The 17,224-nt window shown below is 52.4% G+C and overlaps 3 protein-coding genes across 3 annotated transcripts; all 3 read left to right on the top strand.

The window, feature by feature from the left end:
• Nucleotides 1-10,087: 10,087 nt before the first annotated feature.
• LOC146770512 (histone H1.3-like) lies at nt 10,088-10,967 on the top strand. Its single transcript, XM_085640402.1, has one exon. It carries the CDS (start codon nt 10,317-10,319, stop codon nt 10,965-10,967), a length of 651 nt encoding a protein of 216 aa, XP_085496528.1. The 5' UTR covers nt 10,088-10,316.
• Nucleotides 10,968-11,611: 644 nt separating this feature from the next.
• Nucleotides 11,612-12,140, top strand: LOC146770513 (histone H3). Its single transcript, XM_085640403.1, has one exon. It carries the CDS (start codon nt 11,724-11,726, stop codon nt 12,132-12,134), a length of 411 nt encoding a protein of 136 aa, XP_085496529.1. The 5' UTR covers nt 11,612-11,723; the 3' UTR covers nt 12,135-12,140.
• Nucleotides 12,141-14,718: 2,578 nt separating this feature from the next.
• On the top strand, nt 14,719-15,030 carry LOC146770514 (histone H4). The gene has a single exon (XM_085640421.1). The coding sequence runs from the start codon at nt 14,719-14,721 to the stop codon at nt 15,028-15,030; it is 312 nt and encodes a 103-aa protein (XP_085496547.1).
• The last annotated feature ends 2,194 nt before the right edge of the window (nt 15,031-17,224 follow it).

A 17,224-nucleotide genomic window follows, 5' to 3' on the forward strand; every position in this document is an offset into this window, starting at 1 on the left:
ATCAGAATAAGGCCTGCAAGGCCTTGGGCCTACTTCCAGCCTCCTGGCACCAGTTTTACTGATACTTGTGACATTTGTAGGTGTTAGGCTTCAAGGGGATGAAGTCGCACCTTCTACCCAGGGTCATGGAGCTCCGCGCAGGGTGAGATTTCAGGGTTCACCCCAGGCTTGAGGTGTGAAAAATATACACTTCACATACTCAGGAAAGTGTATTTAGCTGCTTTACAATATCAGAATAAGGCCTGCAAGGCCTTGGGCCTACTTCCAGCCTCCTGGCACCAGTTTTACTGATACTTGTGACATTTGTAGGTGTTAGGCTTCAAGGGGATGAAGTCGCACCTTCTACCCAGGGTTATGGAGCTCCGCGCAGGGTGAGATTTCAGGGTTCACCCCTGGATGGAAGTGTGAAAATAAAACACTTCACATACTCAGGAAAGTGCATTTAGCTGCTTTACAGTATCAGAATAAGGCCTGCAAGGCCTTGGGCCTACTTCCAGCCTCCTGGCACCAGATTTACTGATACTTGTGACATTTGCAGGTGTTAGGCTTCAAGGGGATGAAGTCGCACCTTCTACCCAGGGTTATGGAGCTCCGCGCAGGGTGAGATTTCAGGGTTCACCCCTGGATGGAAGTGTGAAAATAAAACACTTCACTTACTCAGGAAAGTGTATTTAACTCCTTTACAGTATCAGAACAAGGCCTGCAAGGCCTTGGGTTTGTTTCCAGCCTCCAGGCACCAGTTGTACTGATACTTGTGACACTTGGAGGTGTTATGCTTCAAGGGGATGAAGTCGCACCTTCTACCCAGGGTCATGGAGCTCCGCGCAGGGTGAGATTTCAGGCTTCACCCCTGGCTGGAGGTGTGAAAATAAAACACTTCACATACTCAGGAAAGTGTATTTAGCTGCTTTACAGTATCAGAATAAGGCCTGCAAGGCCTTGGGCCTACTTCCAGCCTCCTGGCACCAGTTTTACTGATACTTGTGACATTTGTAGGTGTTAGGCTTAAAGGGGATGAAGTTGCACCTTCTACCCAGGGTTATGGACCTTCGCGCAGGGTATGATTTCGGGTTTCAACCCTGGCTGGAGATGTGAAATCAAAACACTTCACAGACTCAGTAAAGAGTATTTAAGTCCTTCACAGTAACAGAACAAGGCCTGCAAGGCCTTTGGCCTGATTCCAGCCTCCTGGCACTAATTTACTGATACTTGTGACATTTGCAGGCGTTAGGCTTCAAGGGGACAAAGTCGCACCTTCTACCCGGGCTTATGGAGCTCCGCGCAGGGTGAGATATCAGGGTTCACCCCTGGCTGGAGGTGTGAAAATAAAGCACTTCGCATACTCAGGAAAGTGTATTTAACTCCTTTAACGTATCAGAATAATGCCTGCAAGGCCTTGGGTGTGTTTCCAGCCTCCAGGCACCAGTTTTACTGATAATTGTGACATTTGCCGGTGTTAGGCTTCATGGGGATGAAGTTGCACCTTCTACCCAGGGTTATGGAGCTCCGCGCAGGGTGAGAAGTCAGGGTTCACCCCTGGCTGGAGGTGTGAAAATAAAACACTTCACATACTCAGGAAAGTGTATTTAGCTGCTTTACAGTATCGGAATAAGGCCTGCAAGGCCTTGGGCCTACTTCCAGCCTCCTGGCACCAGTTTTACTGATACTTGTGACATTTGTAGGTGTTAGGCTTCAAGGGGATGAAGTCGCAACTTCTACCCAGGGTTATGGAGCTCCGCGCAGGGTGAGATTTCAGGGTTCACCCCTGGATGGAAGTGTGAAAATAAAACACTTCACTTACTCAGGAAAGTGTATTTAACTCCTTTACAGTATCAGGATAAGGCCTGCAAGGCCTTGGGTGTGTTTCCAGCACCCAGGCACCAGTTTTACTGATGCTTGTGACGTTTGCAGGTGTTAGGCTTCAAGGGGATGAAGTCGCACCTTCTACCCAGGGTTATGGAGCTCCGCTCAGGGTGAGAATTCAGGGTTCCCCCCTGGCTGGTGGTGTGAAAACAAAACACTTCACATACTCATTAAAGTGTATTTAACTCCTTTACAGTATCAGAATAGGACCTGCAATGCCTTGGGTGTGTTTCCAGCCTCCAGACTCCAGTTTTACTGATACTGGTGACATTTGCAGGTGTTAGGCTTCAAGGGGATGAAGTCGCAACTTCTACCCAGGGTTATGGAGCTCCGCGCAGGGTGAGATATCAGGGTTCACCCCTGGATGGAAGTGTGAAAATAAAACACTTCACTTACTCAGGAAAGTGTATTTAACTCATTTACAGTATCAGAACAAGGCCTGCAAGGCCTTGGGTTTGTTTCCAGCCTCGAGGCACCAGTTGTACTGATACTTGTGACACTTGGAGGTGTTATGCTTCAAGGGGATGAAGTCGCACCTTCTACCCAGGGTCATGGAGCTTCGCGCAGGGTAAGATTTCAGGGTTCACCCCTGGCTGGAGGTGTGAAAATAAAACACTTCACATACTCAGGAAAGTGTATTTAACTGCTTTACAGTATCATAATAAGGCCTGCAAGGCCTTGGGTGTGTTTCCAGCCTCCAGGCACCAGTTTTACTGATACTTGTGACATTTGCAGGTGTTAGGCTTCAAGGGGATGAAGTCGCACCTTCTACCCAGGGTTATGGAGCTCCGCGCAGGGTGAGATTTCAGGGTTCACCCCTGGATGGAAGTGTGAAAATAAAACACTTCACTTACTCAGGAAAGTGTATTTAACTCCTTTACAGTATCAGAACAAGGCCTGCAAGGCCTTGGGTTTGTTTCCAGCCTCCAGGCACCAGTTGTACTGATACTTGTGACACTTGGAGGTGTTATGCTTCAAGGGGATGAAGTCGCACCTTCTACCCAGGGTCATGGAGCTCCGCGCAGGGTGAGATTTCAGGCTTCACCCCTGGCTGGAGGTGTGAAAATAAAACACTTCACATACTCAGGAAAGTGTATTTAGCTGATTTACAGTATCAGAATAAGGCCTGCAAGGCCTTGGTACTACTTCCAGCCTCCTGGCACCAGTTTTACTGATACTTGTGACATTTGTAGGTGTTAGGCTTAAAGGGGATGAAGTTGCACCTTCTACCCAGGGTTATGGACCTTCGCGCAGGGTATGATTTCGGGTTTCAACCCTGGCTGGAGATGTGAAATCAAAACACTTCACAGACTCAGTAAAGAGTATTTAAGTCCTTCACAGTAACAGAACAAGGCCTGCAAGGCCTTTGGCCTGATTCCAGCCTCCTGGCACTAATTTACTGATACTTGTGACATTTGCAGGCGTTAGGCTTCAAGGGGACAAAGTCGCACCTTCTACCCGGGCTTATGGAGCTCCGCGCAGGGTGAGATATCAGGGTTCACCCCTGGCTGGAGGTGTGAAAATAAAGCACTTCGCATACTCAGGAAAGTGTATTTAACTCCTTTAACGTATCAGAATAATGCCTGCAAGGCCTTGGGTGTGTTTCCAGCCTCCAGGCACCAGTTTTACTGATAATTGTGACATTTGCCGGTGTTAGGCTTCATGGGGATGAAGTCGCACCTTCTACCCAGGGTTATGGAGCTCCGCGCAGGGTGAGAAGTCAGGGTTCACCCCTGGCTGGAGGTGTGAAAATAAAACACTTCACATACTCAGGAAAGTGTATTTAACTCCTTTACAGTATCAGAATAAGGCCTGCAAGGCCTTGGGTGTGTTTCCAGCATCCAGGCACCAGTTTTACTGATGCTTGTGACCTTTGCAGGTGTTAGGCTTCAAGGGGAGGAAGTCGCACCTTCTACCCAGGGTCATGGAGCTCCGCGCAGGGTTAGATTTCAGGGTTCACCCCTGGCTCAAGGTGTGAAAACAAATCACTTCACATACTCAGTAAAGTGTATTTCACTCCTTTACAGTATCAGAATAGGGCCTGCAATGCCTTGGGTGTGTTTCCAGCCTCCAGACACCAGTTTTACTGATACTGGTGACATTTGCAGGTGTTAGGCTTCAAGGGGAAGAAGTCGCACCTTCTACCCAGGGTCATGGAGCTCCGCGCAGGGTTAGATTTCAGGGTTCACCCCTGGCTCAAGGTGTGAAAACAAAACACTTCACATACTCAGGAAAGTGTATTTAACTCCTTTACAGTATCAGGATAAGGCCTGCAAGGCCTTGGGTGTGTTTCCAGCACCCAGGCACCAGTTTTACTGATGCTTGTGACGTTTGCAGGTGTTAGGCTTCAAGGGGATGAAGTCGCACCTTCTACCCAGGGTTATGGAGCTCCGCTCAGGGTGAGAATTCAGGGTTCACCCCTGGCTGGTGGTGTGAAAACAAAACACTTCACATACTCAGTAAAGTGTATTTAACTCCTTTACAGTATCAGAATAGGACCTGCAATGCCTTGGGTGTGTTTCCAGCCTCCAGACTCCAGTTTTACTGATGCTTGTGACATTTGCAGGTGTTAGGCTTCAAGGGGATGAAGTCGCAACTTCTACCCAGGGTTATGGAGCTCCGCGCAGGGTGAGAATTCAGGGTTCACCCCTGGCTGTTGGTGTGAAAACAAAACACTTTACATACTCAGTAAAGTGTATTTAACTCCTTCACAGTATCAGAACAAGGCCTGCAAGGCCTTGGGCCTACTTCCAGCCTCCTAGCACCAATTTACTGATACTTGTGACATTTGCAGGTGTTAGGCTTCAAGGGGATGAAGTTGCACCTTCTACCCAAGGTTATGGAGCTCCGCGCAGGGTGAGAATTCAGGGTTCACCCCTGGCTGTTGGTGTGAAAACAAAACACTTTACATACTCAGTAAAGTGTATTTAACTCCTTCACGGTATCAGAACAAGGCCTGCAAGGCCTTGGGCCTAATTCCAGCCTCCTGGCACCAATTTACTGATACTTGTGACATTTGCAGGTGTTAGGCTTCAAGGGGATAAAGTTGCACCTTCTACCCAAGGGTATGGAGCTCCGCGCAGGGTGAGATATCAGGGTTCAACCCTGGCTGGAGGTGTGAAAATAAAACACTTCACATACTCAGCAAAGTGTATTTAACTCCTTTACAGTATCAGAATAAGGCCTGCAAGGCCTTGGGTGTGTTTCCAGCATCCAGGAACCAGTTTTACTGATGCTTGTGACATTTGCAGGTGTTAGGCTTCAAGGGGATGAAGTCGCACCTTCTACCCAGGGTTATGGAGCTCCGCGCAGGGTGAGAATTCAGGGTTCACCCCTGGCTGTTGGTGTGAAAACAAAACACTTTACATACTCAGTAAAGTGTATTTAACTCCTTCACAGTATCAGAACAAGGCCTGCAAGGCCTTGGGCCTACTTCCAGCCTCCTAGCACCAATTTACTGATACTTGTGACATTTGCAGGTGTTAGGCTTCAAGGGGATGAAGTTGCACCTTCTACCCAAGGTTATGGAGCTCCGCGCAGGGTGAGAATTCAGGGTTCACCCCTGGCTGTTGGTGTGAAAACAAAACACTTTACATACTCAGTAAAGTGTATTTAACTCCTTCACAGTATCAGAACAAGGCCTGCAAGGCCTTGGGCCTAATTCCAGCCTCCTGGCACCAATGTACTGATACTTGTGACATTTGCAGGTGTTAGGCTTCAAGGGGATAAAGTTGCACCTTCTACCCAAGGGTATGGAGCTCCGCGCAGGGTGAGATATCAGGGTTCACCCCTGGCTGGAGGTGTGAAAATAAAACACTTCACATACTCAGGAAAGTGTATTTAACTCCTTTACAGTATCAGAATAAGGCCTGCAAGGCCTTGGGTGTGTTTCCAGCATCCAGGCACCAGTTTTACTGATGCTTGTGACATTTGCAGGTGTTAGGCTTCAAGGGGATGAAGTCGCACCTTCTACCCAGGGTTATGGAGCTCTGCGCAGGGTGAGAATTCAGGGTTCACCCCTGGCTGTTTGTGTGTAAACAAAACACTTCACATACTCAGTAAAGAGTATCTATCTCCTTCACAGTAACTGAACAAGGCCTGCAAGGCCTTGGGCCTAATTCCAGCCTCCAGACACCAGTTTTAATGATCCTTGTGACATTTGCAGGTGTTAGGCTTCAAGGGGAGGAAGTCGCACCTTCTACCCAGGGTCATGGAGCTCCGCGCAGGGTTAGATTTCAGGGTTCACCCCTGGCTCAAGGTGTGAAAACAAAACACTTCACATTCTCAGTAAAGTGTATTTAACTCCTTTACAGTATCAGAATAGGACCTGCAATGCCTTGGGTGTGTTTCCAGCCTCCAGACACCAGTTTTACTGATACTGGTGACATTTGCAGGTGTTAGGCTTCAAGGGGATGAAGTCGCAACTTCTACCCAGCGTTATGGAGCTCCGCGCAGGGTGAGAATTCAGGGTTCACCCCTGGCTGTTGGTGTGAAAACAAAACACTTTACATACTCAGTAAAGTGTATTTAACTCCTTCACAGTATCAGAACAAGGCCTGCAAGGCCTTGGGCCTACTTCCAGCCTCCTAGCACCAATTTACTGATACTTGTGACATTTGCAGGTGTTAGGCTTCAAGGGGATGAAGTTGCACCTTCTACCCAAGGTTATGGAGCTCCGCGCAGGGTGAGAATTCAGGGTTCACCCCTGGCTGTTGGTGTGAAAACAAAACACTTTACATACTCAGTAAAGTGTATTTAACTCCTTCACAGTATCAGAACAAGGCCTGCAAGGCCTTGGGCCTAATTCCAACCTCCTGGCACCAATTTACTGATACTTGTGACATTTGCAGGTGTTAGGCTTCAAGGGGATAAAGTTGCACCTTCTACCCAAGGGTATGGAGCTCCGCGCAGGGTGAGATATCAGGGTTCACCCCTGTCTGGAGGTGTGAAAATAAAACACTTCACATACTCAGGAAAGTGTATTTAACTGCTTTACAGTATCATAATAAGGCCTGCAAGGCCTTGGGTGTGTTTCCAGCCTCCAGACACCAGTTTTACTGATACTGGTGACATTTGCAGGTGTTAGGCTTCAAGGGGATGAAGTTGCACCTTCTACCCAAGGTTATGGAGCTCCGCGCAGGGTGAGAATTCAGGGTTCACCCCTGGCTGTTGGTGTGAAAACAAAACACTTTACATACTCAGTAAAGTGTATTTAACTCCTTCACAGTATCAGAACAAGGCCTGCAAGGCCTTGGGCCTAATTCCAGCCTCCTGGCACCAATTTACTGATACTTGTGACATTTGCAGGTGTTAGGCTTCAAGGGGATAAAGTTGCACCTTCTACCCAAGGGTATGGAGCTCCGCGCAGGGTGAGATATCAGGGTTCACCCCTGGCTGGAGGTGTGAAAATAAAACACTTCACATACTCAGGAAAGTGTATTTAACTCCTTTACAGTATCAGAATAAGGCCTGCAAGGCCTTGGGTGTGTTTCCAGCATCCAGGCACCAGTTTTACTGATGCTTGTGACATTTGCAGGTGTTAGGCTTCAAGGGGATGAAGTCGCACCTTCTACCCAGGGTTATGGAGCTCCGCGCAGGGTGAGAATTCAGGGTTCACCCCTGGCTGTTTGTGTGTAAACAAAACACTTCACATACTCAGTAAAGAGTATTTATCTCCTTCACAGTAACTGAACAAGGCCTGCAAGGCCTTGGGCCTAATTCCAGCCTCCAGACACCAGTTTTACTGATGCTTGTGACATTTGCAGATGTTAGGCTTCAAGGGGAAGAAGTCGCACCTTCTACCCATGGTCACGGAGCTCCGCGCAGGGTTAGATTTCAGGGTTCACCCCTGGCTCAAGGTGTGAAAACAAAACACTTCACATACTCAGTAAAGTGTATTTCACTCCTTTACAGTATCAGAATAGGGCCTGCAATGCCTTGGGTGTGTTTCCAGCCTCCAGACACCAGTTTTACTGATACTGGTGACATTTGCAGGTGTTAGGCTTCAAGGGGAAGAAGTCGCACCTTCTACCCAGGGTCATGGAGCTCCGCGCAGGGTTAGATTTCAGGGTTCACCCCTGGCTCAAGGTGTGAAAACAAAACACTTCACATACTCAGGAAAGTGTATTTAACTCCTTTACAGTATCAGGATAAGGCCTGCAAGGCCCTGGGTGTGTTTCCAGCATCCAGGCACCAGTTTTACTGATGCTTGTGACGTTTGCAGGTGTTAGGCTTCAAGGGGATGAAGTCGCACCTTCTACCCAGGGTTATGGAGCTCCGCTCAGGGTGAGAATTCAGGGTTCACCCCTGGCTGGTGGTGTGAAAACAAAACACTTCACATACTCAGTAAAGTGTATTTAACTCCTTTACAGTATCAGAATAGGACCTGCAATGCCTTGGGTGTGTTTCCAGCCTCCTAGCACCAATTTACTGATACTTGTGACATTTGCAGGTGTTAGGCTTCAAGGGGATGAAGTTGCACCTTCTACCCAAGGTTATGGAGCTCCGCGCAGGGTGAGAATTCAGGGTTCACCCCTGGCTGTTGGTGTGAAAACAAAACACTTTACATACTCAGTAAAGTGTATTTAACTCCTTCACAGTATCAGAACAAGGCCTGCAAGGCCTTGGGTGTGTTTCCAGCCTCCAGGTACCAGTTTTACTGATACTTTGTGACATTTTAAGGTGTTAAGCTTCAAGGGGATGAAGTCTCACCTTCTACCCAGGGTTATAGAGCTCCGCGCAGGGTGAGATTTCAGGGTTCACCCCAGGTTGGAGGTGTGAAAATAAAACACCTCACATTCTCAGGAAAGTGTATTTAGCTCCTTTACAGTATCAGAATATGGCCTGCAAGGCCTTGGGCCTACTTCCAGCCTCCTGGCACCAGTTGTACTGATACTTGTGACATTTGTAGGTGTTAGGCTTCAAGGGGATGAAGTCGCACCTTCTACCCAGGGTCATGGAGCTCCGCGCAGGGTGAGATTTCAGGGTTCACCCCTGGATGGAGGTGTGACTATGTGGAGTGTTTTGTTTTCACACCTCCAGCCAGGCATGAACCCTGAAATCTCACCCTGCGCGGAGCTCCTCAACCCTGTGTAGAAGGTGCAACTTCATCCCCTTGAAGCTGTACACCTCCAAATGTCACACATATTACTAAAACAGGTACCTGGAAGCTAGGGATGGGCCGGAGATCCTGAAGGCTAAGATCTGATACTGGGACTGGTGTTCATGTACGTTCTGGACTATGTGAAGTGTTCTGTTTTCTTCCCCTACCTCCGTCCAAATTAGCAGCAGGCCTCGATTAGGCTACAGGGCGCAGAATATCATTTCTGGTCTCAGGTCTCCCTCGTGATATACCATTGGATTCAGGAGTGGTCCCCACTCCAGCGATAGGGCTCAGTAGAACAGTTGTAGTCACATGCCTCACTCTGTACTGTACTATTCAGTTCCGCAGTGGGCCTCCCCCCGGTCATAGGCTCAGCGTCTGACATACAGTAACTCACTCTGTCTACAGATGTCACCTCAGACGTACACCTAGCTCCAGCTTTAAAAATCAGCTCAGTAGAGTGCCTCCATGCCGGTACTGGGGTCTCCATTTCAGGTGCATTCCCACCCTCTGCTCTCACTTGGGGTGTTTTTAAACATGTAGGCCTAACTCGGCCGCCTTCCTTCGTTGTGTCACTGTATTTATTTTATTTAGTCTGCGCCCGCCTCCTCTGGCTCGGCGCTCGGCAGTGAATGCCCTCTGCCTGCATGTGAAGCTGCCAGCACACGGCCGCCTGGTGATGCATGCGAGGCCGGAGCCAGGGCCGTGCCCCGCTGCTTGTAAAAGGCCTCCGGTTGCGCCCCCCCCAGCCGTGGGTGCCACAGCCGAGGGTGCAGGCGCCGGGCTGGGGGCTCCCTGGCATTGTTTCCACCCCGCGCTCGGCCGGCGGAGCCCTGTGTTACTTCGGCCCGTTCCAGAACGCGCTCCCCGCGGCCCCCGCAGCCCCACTGTGACGCCGCAGGGCCCGCTCCCTGCAGGAGCCCCCTCCCTCCCGCGGGCCGCCGCTCCCGGCCGCAGGAGGCGAGAGTGGACCGGGGAAAAGGGGCCGGGAGCCCGCGATTTCAGGCATGGAGGCGTCCACCGTCGGGGGAGCGCCGTCTCCCCGCGGATCACAAGCCAGGGACGAGGGGTGGATCCGAAACGGGGGCAGGCCCGGGAGAGGGCCGAAGCTGGGCTCCTGGTCATACATGTGTGGAAGCGCGTGTTTAACTGATTGTGCTTTAAAACGTGGATAATCGGAAGGTAGGAAACACAAAAGTCAGCTCGGAGCAGAGAGCCGAGTGTGCCTCGCAGAGCCCTGTCTGCTCGCGACCAATCAGAGGCTGGCTCCTCCCTGTATATATTCACGGGGCTCGGGCCGAGAGGGACATTTCTGTTCTGTGACAGCGCCCGCGCCGAGACTTGCATTGCAATGGCCGAAACCGCTCCAGCCGCCGCGGCGCCTCCCGCTGAGGTCGCCCCCAAGAAGAAGCAGCAGAAGAAGACAGCGGGGGCCTCCAAGGCCAAGAAGCCTTCCGGCCCCAGCGTGGCCGATCTGATCTTGAAGGTGGTGACCGCCTCTGCCGAGAGGAAGGGAGTCTCCCTGTCGGCCATGAAGAAGGGGCTGATCGCCGAGGGCTACGATGTGGACAAGAACAAGAGCCGGGTCAAGGCCTCCGTCAAGAGCCTGGTCAGCAAAGGCGCCCTGGCCCAGCTGAAGGGCACCGGGGCCTCCGGATCCTTCAAGGTGAACAAGAAGCAGCTGGAGGGCAAGAAGGCGGCCAAGAAGGCGGCCGCCAAGACCAAGAAACCAGCGGCCAAGAAAGCTGCCCCTGCTGCCAAGAAGCCCAAAAAGGCTCCCGCGGGGGTCAAGAAGAGCCCTAAGAAGGTCAAGAAGCCAGCGGCAGCAAAGAGCCCCAAGAAGCCCAAGGCTGCCCCCGCCAAGAAGGCTGCCAAGAGCCCAGCGAAAGCCAAGGCGGCGAAGCCCAAAGTGGCCAAGAAAAGCCCTGCCAAGGTAGTCAAACCCAAGGCAGCCAAGCCCAAAGCAGCCAAGCCCAAGAAGGCAGCGCCCAAGAAGAAGTAAGGGCTTGCACCGAGACACTGCAAACACAACGGCTCTTTTAAGAGCCATCCACCCGGTCTAGAAGAGAGCTTGTTCACCCCCACCCTTTCACCCCGCGTGCACACTTCTCAATAATAATAAACGGCACAGTAAATCCCTAGCGCACCTTTACACACGCGAGTGCCGTGTGTGATCTTGGTCATATGAACGGCTCTTTTGGTGCTGCGTGGATTGGAATCTTTATAACAAAGAAAGAAGGGGGTCTGGGAGTTATTAGACCTCAGTTTATAATAAATGTGAGATAACGTGTGCCTTGGTGCTTTCACTGTATCCGGGCAGACTCGAAGTGGTGTCTGCATAAAGCAGACGATTGTGAACGTGAAATCGAGCGCAGTCAACGGCGGCGTGTTCCAGGGTGACCAAGGGCGGTACACTTAAAACATCCTGGTCTCCTCGCCCAGTTGATCGGGGGCGAGTGGTTCGTGTGACTACAAATGAGTGGATGGACACGGAGACAAAGGTTGACCGAAGCGCGGGCTTCGGCTCCAACGTACATCGTCCAATCGGAGGGTGTCTTTTTCTCCACAGCTCATTGGAGAGGCAGGCTACAGCCTCCGGTTGAGTAGCCAATCGTTGCACACCGCGGGCTGTTTTCAAACCTGGGGCGGTCGCTTCAGCCAACCAGAGCAGCCCTCCGTCTTCGAGTGCATAAATAGGGCTCTTGCCTGCTCGAACTCCATTCTTCCTCGCTCGTCGTTGAGAGAGACCGCTCCCGCCATGGCCCGCACCAAGCAGACAGCCCGCAAGTCCACCGGCGGCAAAGCGCCTCGCAAGCAGCTGGCCACCAAGGCTGCCCGCAAGAGCGCCCCTGCCACCGGTGGAGTCAAGAAGCCTCACCGCTACCGACCCGGCACTGTGGCTCTCCGCGAGATCCGCCGCTACCAGAAGTCCACCGAGCTCCTCATCCGCAAGCTGCCCTTCCAGCGCTTGGTGAGGGAGATCGCCCAGGACTTCAAGACCGACCTGCGCTTCCAGAGCTCCGCCGTCATGGCCCTGCAAGAGGCCAGCGAGGCCTACCTGGTCGGGCTCTTCGAGGACACCAACCTGTGCGCCATCCACGCCAAGAGGGTGACCATCATGCCCAAGGACATCCAGCTGGCCCGTCGTATCCGAGGCGAGAGGGCCTAAGGAGACACCGACCCGAACAACCACCACAACGGCTCTTTTAAGGGCCACCACCCTGTCACCTACGAGCTTCTCTTATCTGCCATGTTCTACAGGTGTGGGTGGGTGGGCTGGCTGAGAGTACCCCGAGTACTGGGTAACTTATACCGGCACTGGGAAACTTATACCGGCACTGGGAAATCCGAGCACTCGGTGTGCACAGCCACCTCTTCAATTAATAAAGCGCTTTGTTTGGGTAGAGGGTCGTGCTGGGATCCGCTGGTCACAAGCCAGCGCTGTGGGGCATCTGTACATCGGGTTTATGTGTCCCGATTTCGGGAGCCTTTGCCCTGGGGCGGATGTTAGCCGTTGCCCCTGGTCTTAAAGTACAAACACAACGTGACACCCGCACACACTAAAACTGGTCGCAGGAAACAATAAGCCCGGGGGCAGCCGTGCGAGTTCCGCGTGGGCTTTATTTAACGTCATCGTTACATTACAGTGCTTGTGTGACACTTGGTCCCAAAGAGGGCTCATTCATATAAACATGCTTATTAAAACGGGTTGCCTGGTCCATCGTCCCTCGGTCTGCAGCAAGCCCCGTGAGAGCGGGTCTTGTGCGCTCAACATTACCGTTTAAAACACTTCTTTCTCCGGTCATAAATGAAGCACATTAGCTCTTAGGGGAGGACGTGAGTGGCCCTTAAAAGAGCCGTTGTGTTAGTTGGGGATGCGCCTCGAAGCCTTACTTGGCGCTGGTGTACTTGGTGACGGCCTTGGTGCCCTCGGACACGGCGTGCTTGGCCAGCTCTCCGGGCAGCAGCAGACGCACTGCGGTCTGGATCTCCCGGGAGGTGATGGTGCGCCGCGAGTTGTAGTGGGCCAGGCGGGAAGCCTCCCCGGCGATGCGCTCGAAGATGTCGTTCACGAAGGAGTTCATGATGCCCATGGCCTTGGAGGAGATGCCGGTGTCCGGGTGCACCTGCTTCATCACTTTGTAAATGTAGATAGCATAGCTTTCCTTCCTGCTCCTCTTGCGCTTCTTCCCGTCCTTCTTGGGCGGCTTGGAGAGCGCTTTCTTGGAGCCCTTCTTGGGAGCCGGCGCGGACTTGGCTGGTTCAGGCATGGTCGACAATCTGCACCGCTTCCTGTGGAGCCGAGAGAAATAAGGCAGGCGAGCCCGGCACTTGTATTTATAGGCTGGCCGTGTAAAGTAGCTGCTTCTCTGCTCTCCCGTCTCATTGGCAGGCTCAGGCAGGGCCCCCACTTCCCTTTGTAATGCGGTACTGGAACTTTGATTGGTGAAAAGGAAGCCCTCCTCCCTCCAATGAGAAGAACTATCAGAGCCTAGCTGTCAACCAATCAGAAGCGCCCGAAGTCTTTATATCGCCGGAGTCCCGCAGAACAGCAGTACTATTCTCTCTGTTGTGTGAGTGAGCCCCTGCATCGATCGCCATGTCTGGACGCGGAAAGCAAGGAGGAAAGGCCCGCGCTAAGGCCAAGACACGCTCTTCCAGAGCCGGGCTCCAGTTCCCCGTGGGCCGTGTGCACAGGCTGCTCCGCAAGGGAAGCTACGCCGAGAGGGTGGGCGCCGGTGCCCCAGTCTATCTGGCTGCAGTCCTGGAGTACCTGACCGCTGAGATCCTGGAGCTGGCCGGCAACGCGGCCCGGGACAACAAAAAGACCCGCATCATCCCCAGACACCTCCAGCTGGCCATCCGCAACGACGAGGAGCTGAACAAGCTGCTGGGCCGAGTCACCATCGCCCAGGGAGGAGTCCTGCCCAACATCCAGGCCGTGCTGCTGCCCAAGAAAACCGAGAGCCACAAGGCAGGGGGCAAAGCAAGCAAGTAAAGGCCCGCAGACCACCGTGGAAACGCACCCTAAACACAAAGGCTCTTTTCAGGGCCAACCACAGACTCCATCAAAGAGCGTATCCGTGGCCAAGGTGTTACTCTGGCGGCTTCATAGTTGCGGCAGCGCCCGCACCGTCGCTACATAGGAGGGCATGCACAAGCCCTCGGACGTACACGTAGATCTTGCCCCCGTCCCAAAACCTAGCTTGAGGCCCACAATAATAATGTTTTTGTAAAAAAAAAAAAAAAATGTACATTTTAATAGGGGCAGTTTACAGACTTGCCACAACCGGGCGTGACATGTGGACAGTGTTACGGGGTGGCGGGCGGCCGCACACAGCTGGGTGCTGCCGGCGAGGCCGTTAACCTGTTTGCTCCATTAACACTTTTCAGAGCCTTCTGTTCATGGTGGGAGCGGGCACCGAGCGCCAGGGTTAGGCGGGCCGCGGTGACGAGTGGGGGCCCGGGAAGGGAGGCGCGTGTGTGTGTGCTTGACTGTGATCTATGCCCCGGCGGCAGCTGCAGAGTCCACGACAAAGAGGCGGCTGGGAGCGCGCTCTTTTTCAAACGGCAACGGCCGCTCCAGCCCCCGCTCCCTGCAGAGGGCGGTCCGGGGCGGGCTCCCTCGCCATCCTTTGAGTCACGTGGGCCGCTTGCAGCGCCCTAGCTGGTCCGGCACAGCTCCTCCATATAAGCAGCCGCCGCTGGCCGCGGCCCTCATTTCTGCTCAGTCACAGCACCGACAGGAGACCATGTCTGGACGCGGTAAAGGAGGGAAGGGGCTCGGCAAAGGCGGCGCCAAGAGGCACCGCAAGGTGCTCCGGGACAACATCCAGGGCATCACCAAGCCAGCCATTCGCCGCCTGGCGCGCCGTGGCGGGGTCAAGCGCATCTCCGGCCTCATCTACGAGGAGACCCGCGGGGTGTTGAAGGTTTTCCTGGAGAACGTGATCCGGGACGCCGTCACCTACACCGAGCACGCCAAGAGGAAGACCGTCACCGCCATGGATGTGGTCTACGCCCTGAAGCGTCAGGGTCGCACCCTCTACGGATTCGGCGGGTAAACACTCGGCTTGCCCACGGAAAAAACAAAACAAAACCCAAAGGCTCTTTTAAGAGCCGACCACGATGTCATGGGAGAGCTGTGTCTATGCGCTAGGGCTGCTTTCTAGGCCCACAGCGGGTCGAGTGAGGGGTGCATCAGGGGAACTCTCCGCAGCCACCCTGCCATGCAAGGCACTGTCCCGGGGCCAGGGTGCCTTCCTGGAGCCCCGGCATGGGGGTCCAGGGGCGCGTTCATCCCAGTCCAGCCCATGGGGCCGCTATCCTGAAGCCCTGTACTGGGCACCTAAGGCGGGTATAGCCCGGCCCAGGGGCCCGCCATCCTGGAGCCCTGAACTGGGGACCTAAGGCGGGTATAGGCCGGCCCAGGGGCCCGCCATCCTAGAGCCCTGTACTGGGGACCCAAGGCGAGTTTGGCCCGGCCCAGGGCCGGTCATTTCTCCCTCAACTATTAAGCCCCCACGTAGTGGGGGTTTACAGAACACGGACGAGGGACAAAGGTTAGAGTTAGCCGCGCCGGGAGTGCGGCCGGCCATCTGGTCGCCGAGTTGCGCGACCAGATGGCCCTCGGAGCTGAGCGACCAGATGGCCGGGCGGCGGATCGGCCGCGCTAACTCTAACTTTTGTCTCCCGCTCGGGCGCTGTAAGCCCCCACTCCGTGGGGGCTTAATAGTCAGTAAAATAGAGTTCCCATGCAGGGCCATGGGGTGTGGGATCCTCATTTTTTTTGTGATCGATCGTGACCGATTTCGGGACCCTCTGGGCCTCTAAGCACCTGTTTTAGTACTTTTTTTAAATTTATTTATTTATTCTTTTGTTGGCATTTTGGTTCAAGGGGACCATGGCACTACTTCTACCCAGGGCAATGGAGCTCCGCTTCGGGTAACATTTCAGGTTTTCCCCCTTAGCTGGAGATGGGCCCCAATAAAAAAAAAAAATCGCAATAATAATATAATACATATATTTTTATTTTTTTATTTTTTTTTCGCCCAAAAATGAAATAATGTCCTTCACAGTATCTGGTCCATTTTATTAGCCTCCAGTCACCCCTTTAACAATGTTTAATACAAAAATAAAAAAAAAGTACTAACATTTTAGGTCCAAGGGGACGAAGTCACTTTTTCTACACAGGGCTATGGAGCTTCGATTGGGGTAATATTTCAGGATTTAACCCTCGGCTGGAGGTGGGAAAAAAAACTTCACTCAAAAGGTACACAAAGCCCTTTACATTATCAGATCCAAGACTTCAGTGTCTCGGGCCCATTTCTAGCCTCCAGGCGCTTGATTTATTCTTTTTATGACATTTTGAAAATTACAGGTTTAAGGGGACACAGTATCTCCTTCTACCCAGGGCTATGGAGCTCCGCGCAGGGTGAGATTTCAGGGTTCACCCCTGGCTGCAGGTGTGAAGATAAAACACTTCACATAATCAGGAAAGTGTATTTAGCTGCTTTACAGTATCAGAACAAGGCCTGCAAGGTCTTGGGTTTGTTTCCAGCCTCCAGGCACCAGTTGTACTGATCCTTGTGACACTTGGAGGTGTTATGCTTCAAGGGGATGAAGTCGCACCTTCTACCCAGGGTCATGGAGCTCCGCACAGGGTGAGATTTCAGGCTTCACCCCTGGCTGGAGGTGTGAAAATAAAACACTTCACATACTCAGGAAAGTGTATTTAGCTGCTTTACAGTATCAGAATAAGGCCTGCAAGGCCTTGGGCCTACTTCCAGCCTCCTGGCACCAGTTTTACTGATACTTGTGACATTTGCAGGTGTTAGGCTTCAAGGGGATGACGTCTCACCTTCTACCCAGGGTCATGGAGCTCCGCGCAGGGTGAGATTTCAGGGTTCACCCCTGGATGGAAGTGTGAAAATAAAACACTTCACATACTCAGGAAAGTGTATTTAACTCCTTTACAGTATCAGAACAAGGCCTGCAAGGCCTTGGGCCTACTTCCAGCCTCCTGGCACCAGATTTACTGATACTTGTGACATTTGTAGGTGTTAGGCTTCAAGGGGATGAAGTCGCACCTTCTACCCAGTGTCATGGAGCTCCGTGCAGGGTGAGATTTCAGGCTTCACCCCTGGCTCAAGGTGTGAAAACAAAACACTTCACATACTCAGTAAAGTGTATTTCACTCCTTTACAGTATCAGAATAGGGCCTGCAATGCCTTGGGTGTGTTTCCAGCCTCCAGACAC

This window comes from Triturus cristatus, unplaced genomic scaffold (assembly GCF_964204655.1).
Source record: "Triturus cristatus unplaced genomic scaffold, aTriCri1.1 SCAFFOLD_465, whole genome shotgun sequence".
Lineage (NCBI taxonomy): Eukaryota > Metazoa > Chordata > Amphibia > Caudata > Salamandridae > Triturus > Triturus cristatus.

Coding starts and splice junctions, on each gene's coding strand:
- LOC146770512 (XM_085640402.1), top strand. CDS start 10,317: ATGGCCGAAACCGCTCCAGCCGCCGCGGCGCCTCCCGCTGAGGTCGCC.
- LOC146770513 (XM_085640403.1), top strand. CDS start 11,724: ATGGCCCGCACCAAGCAGACAGCCCGCAAGTCCACCGGCGGCAAAGCG.
- LOC146770514 (XM_085640421.1), top strand. CDS start 14,719: ATGTCTGGACGCGGTAAAGGAGGGAAGGGGCTCGGCAAAGGCGGCGCC.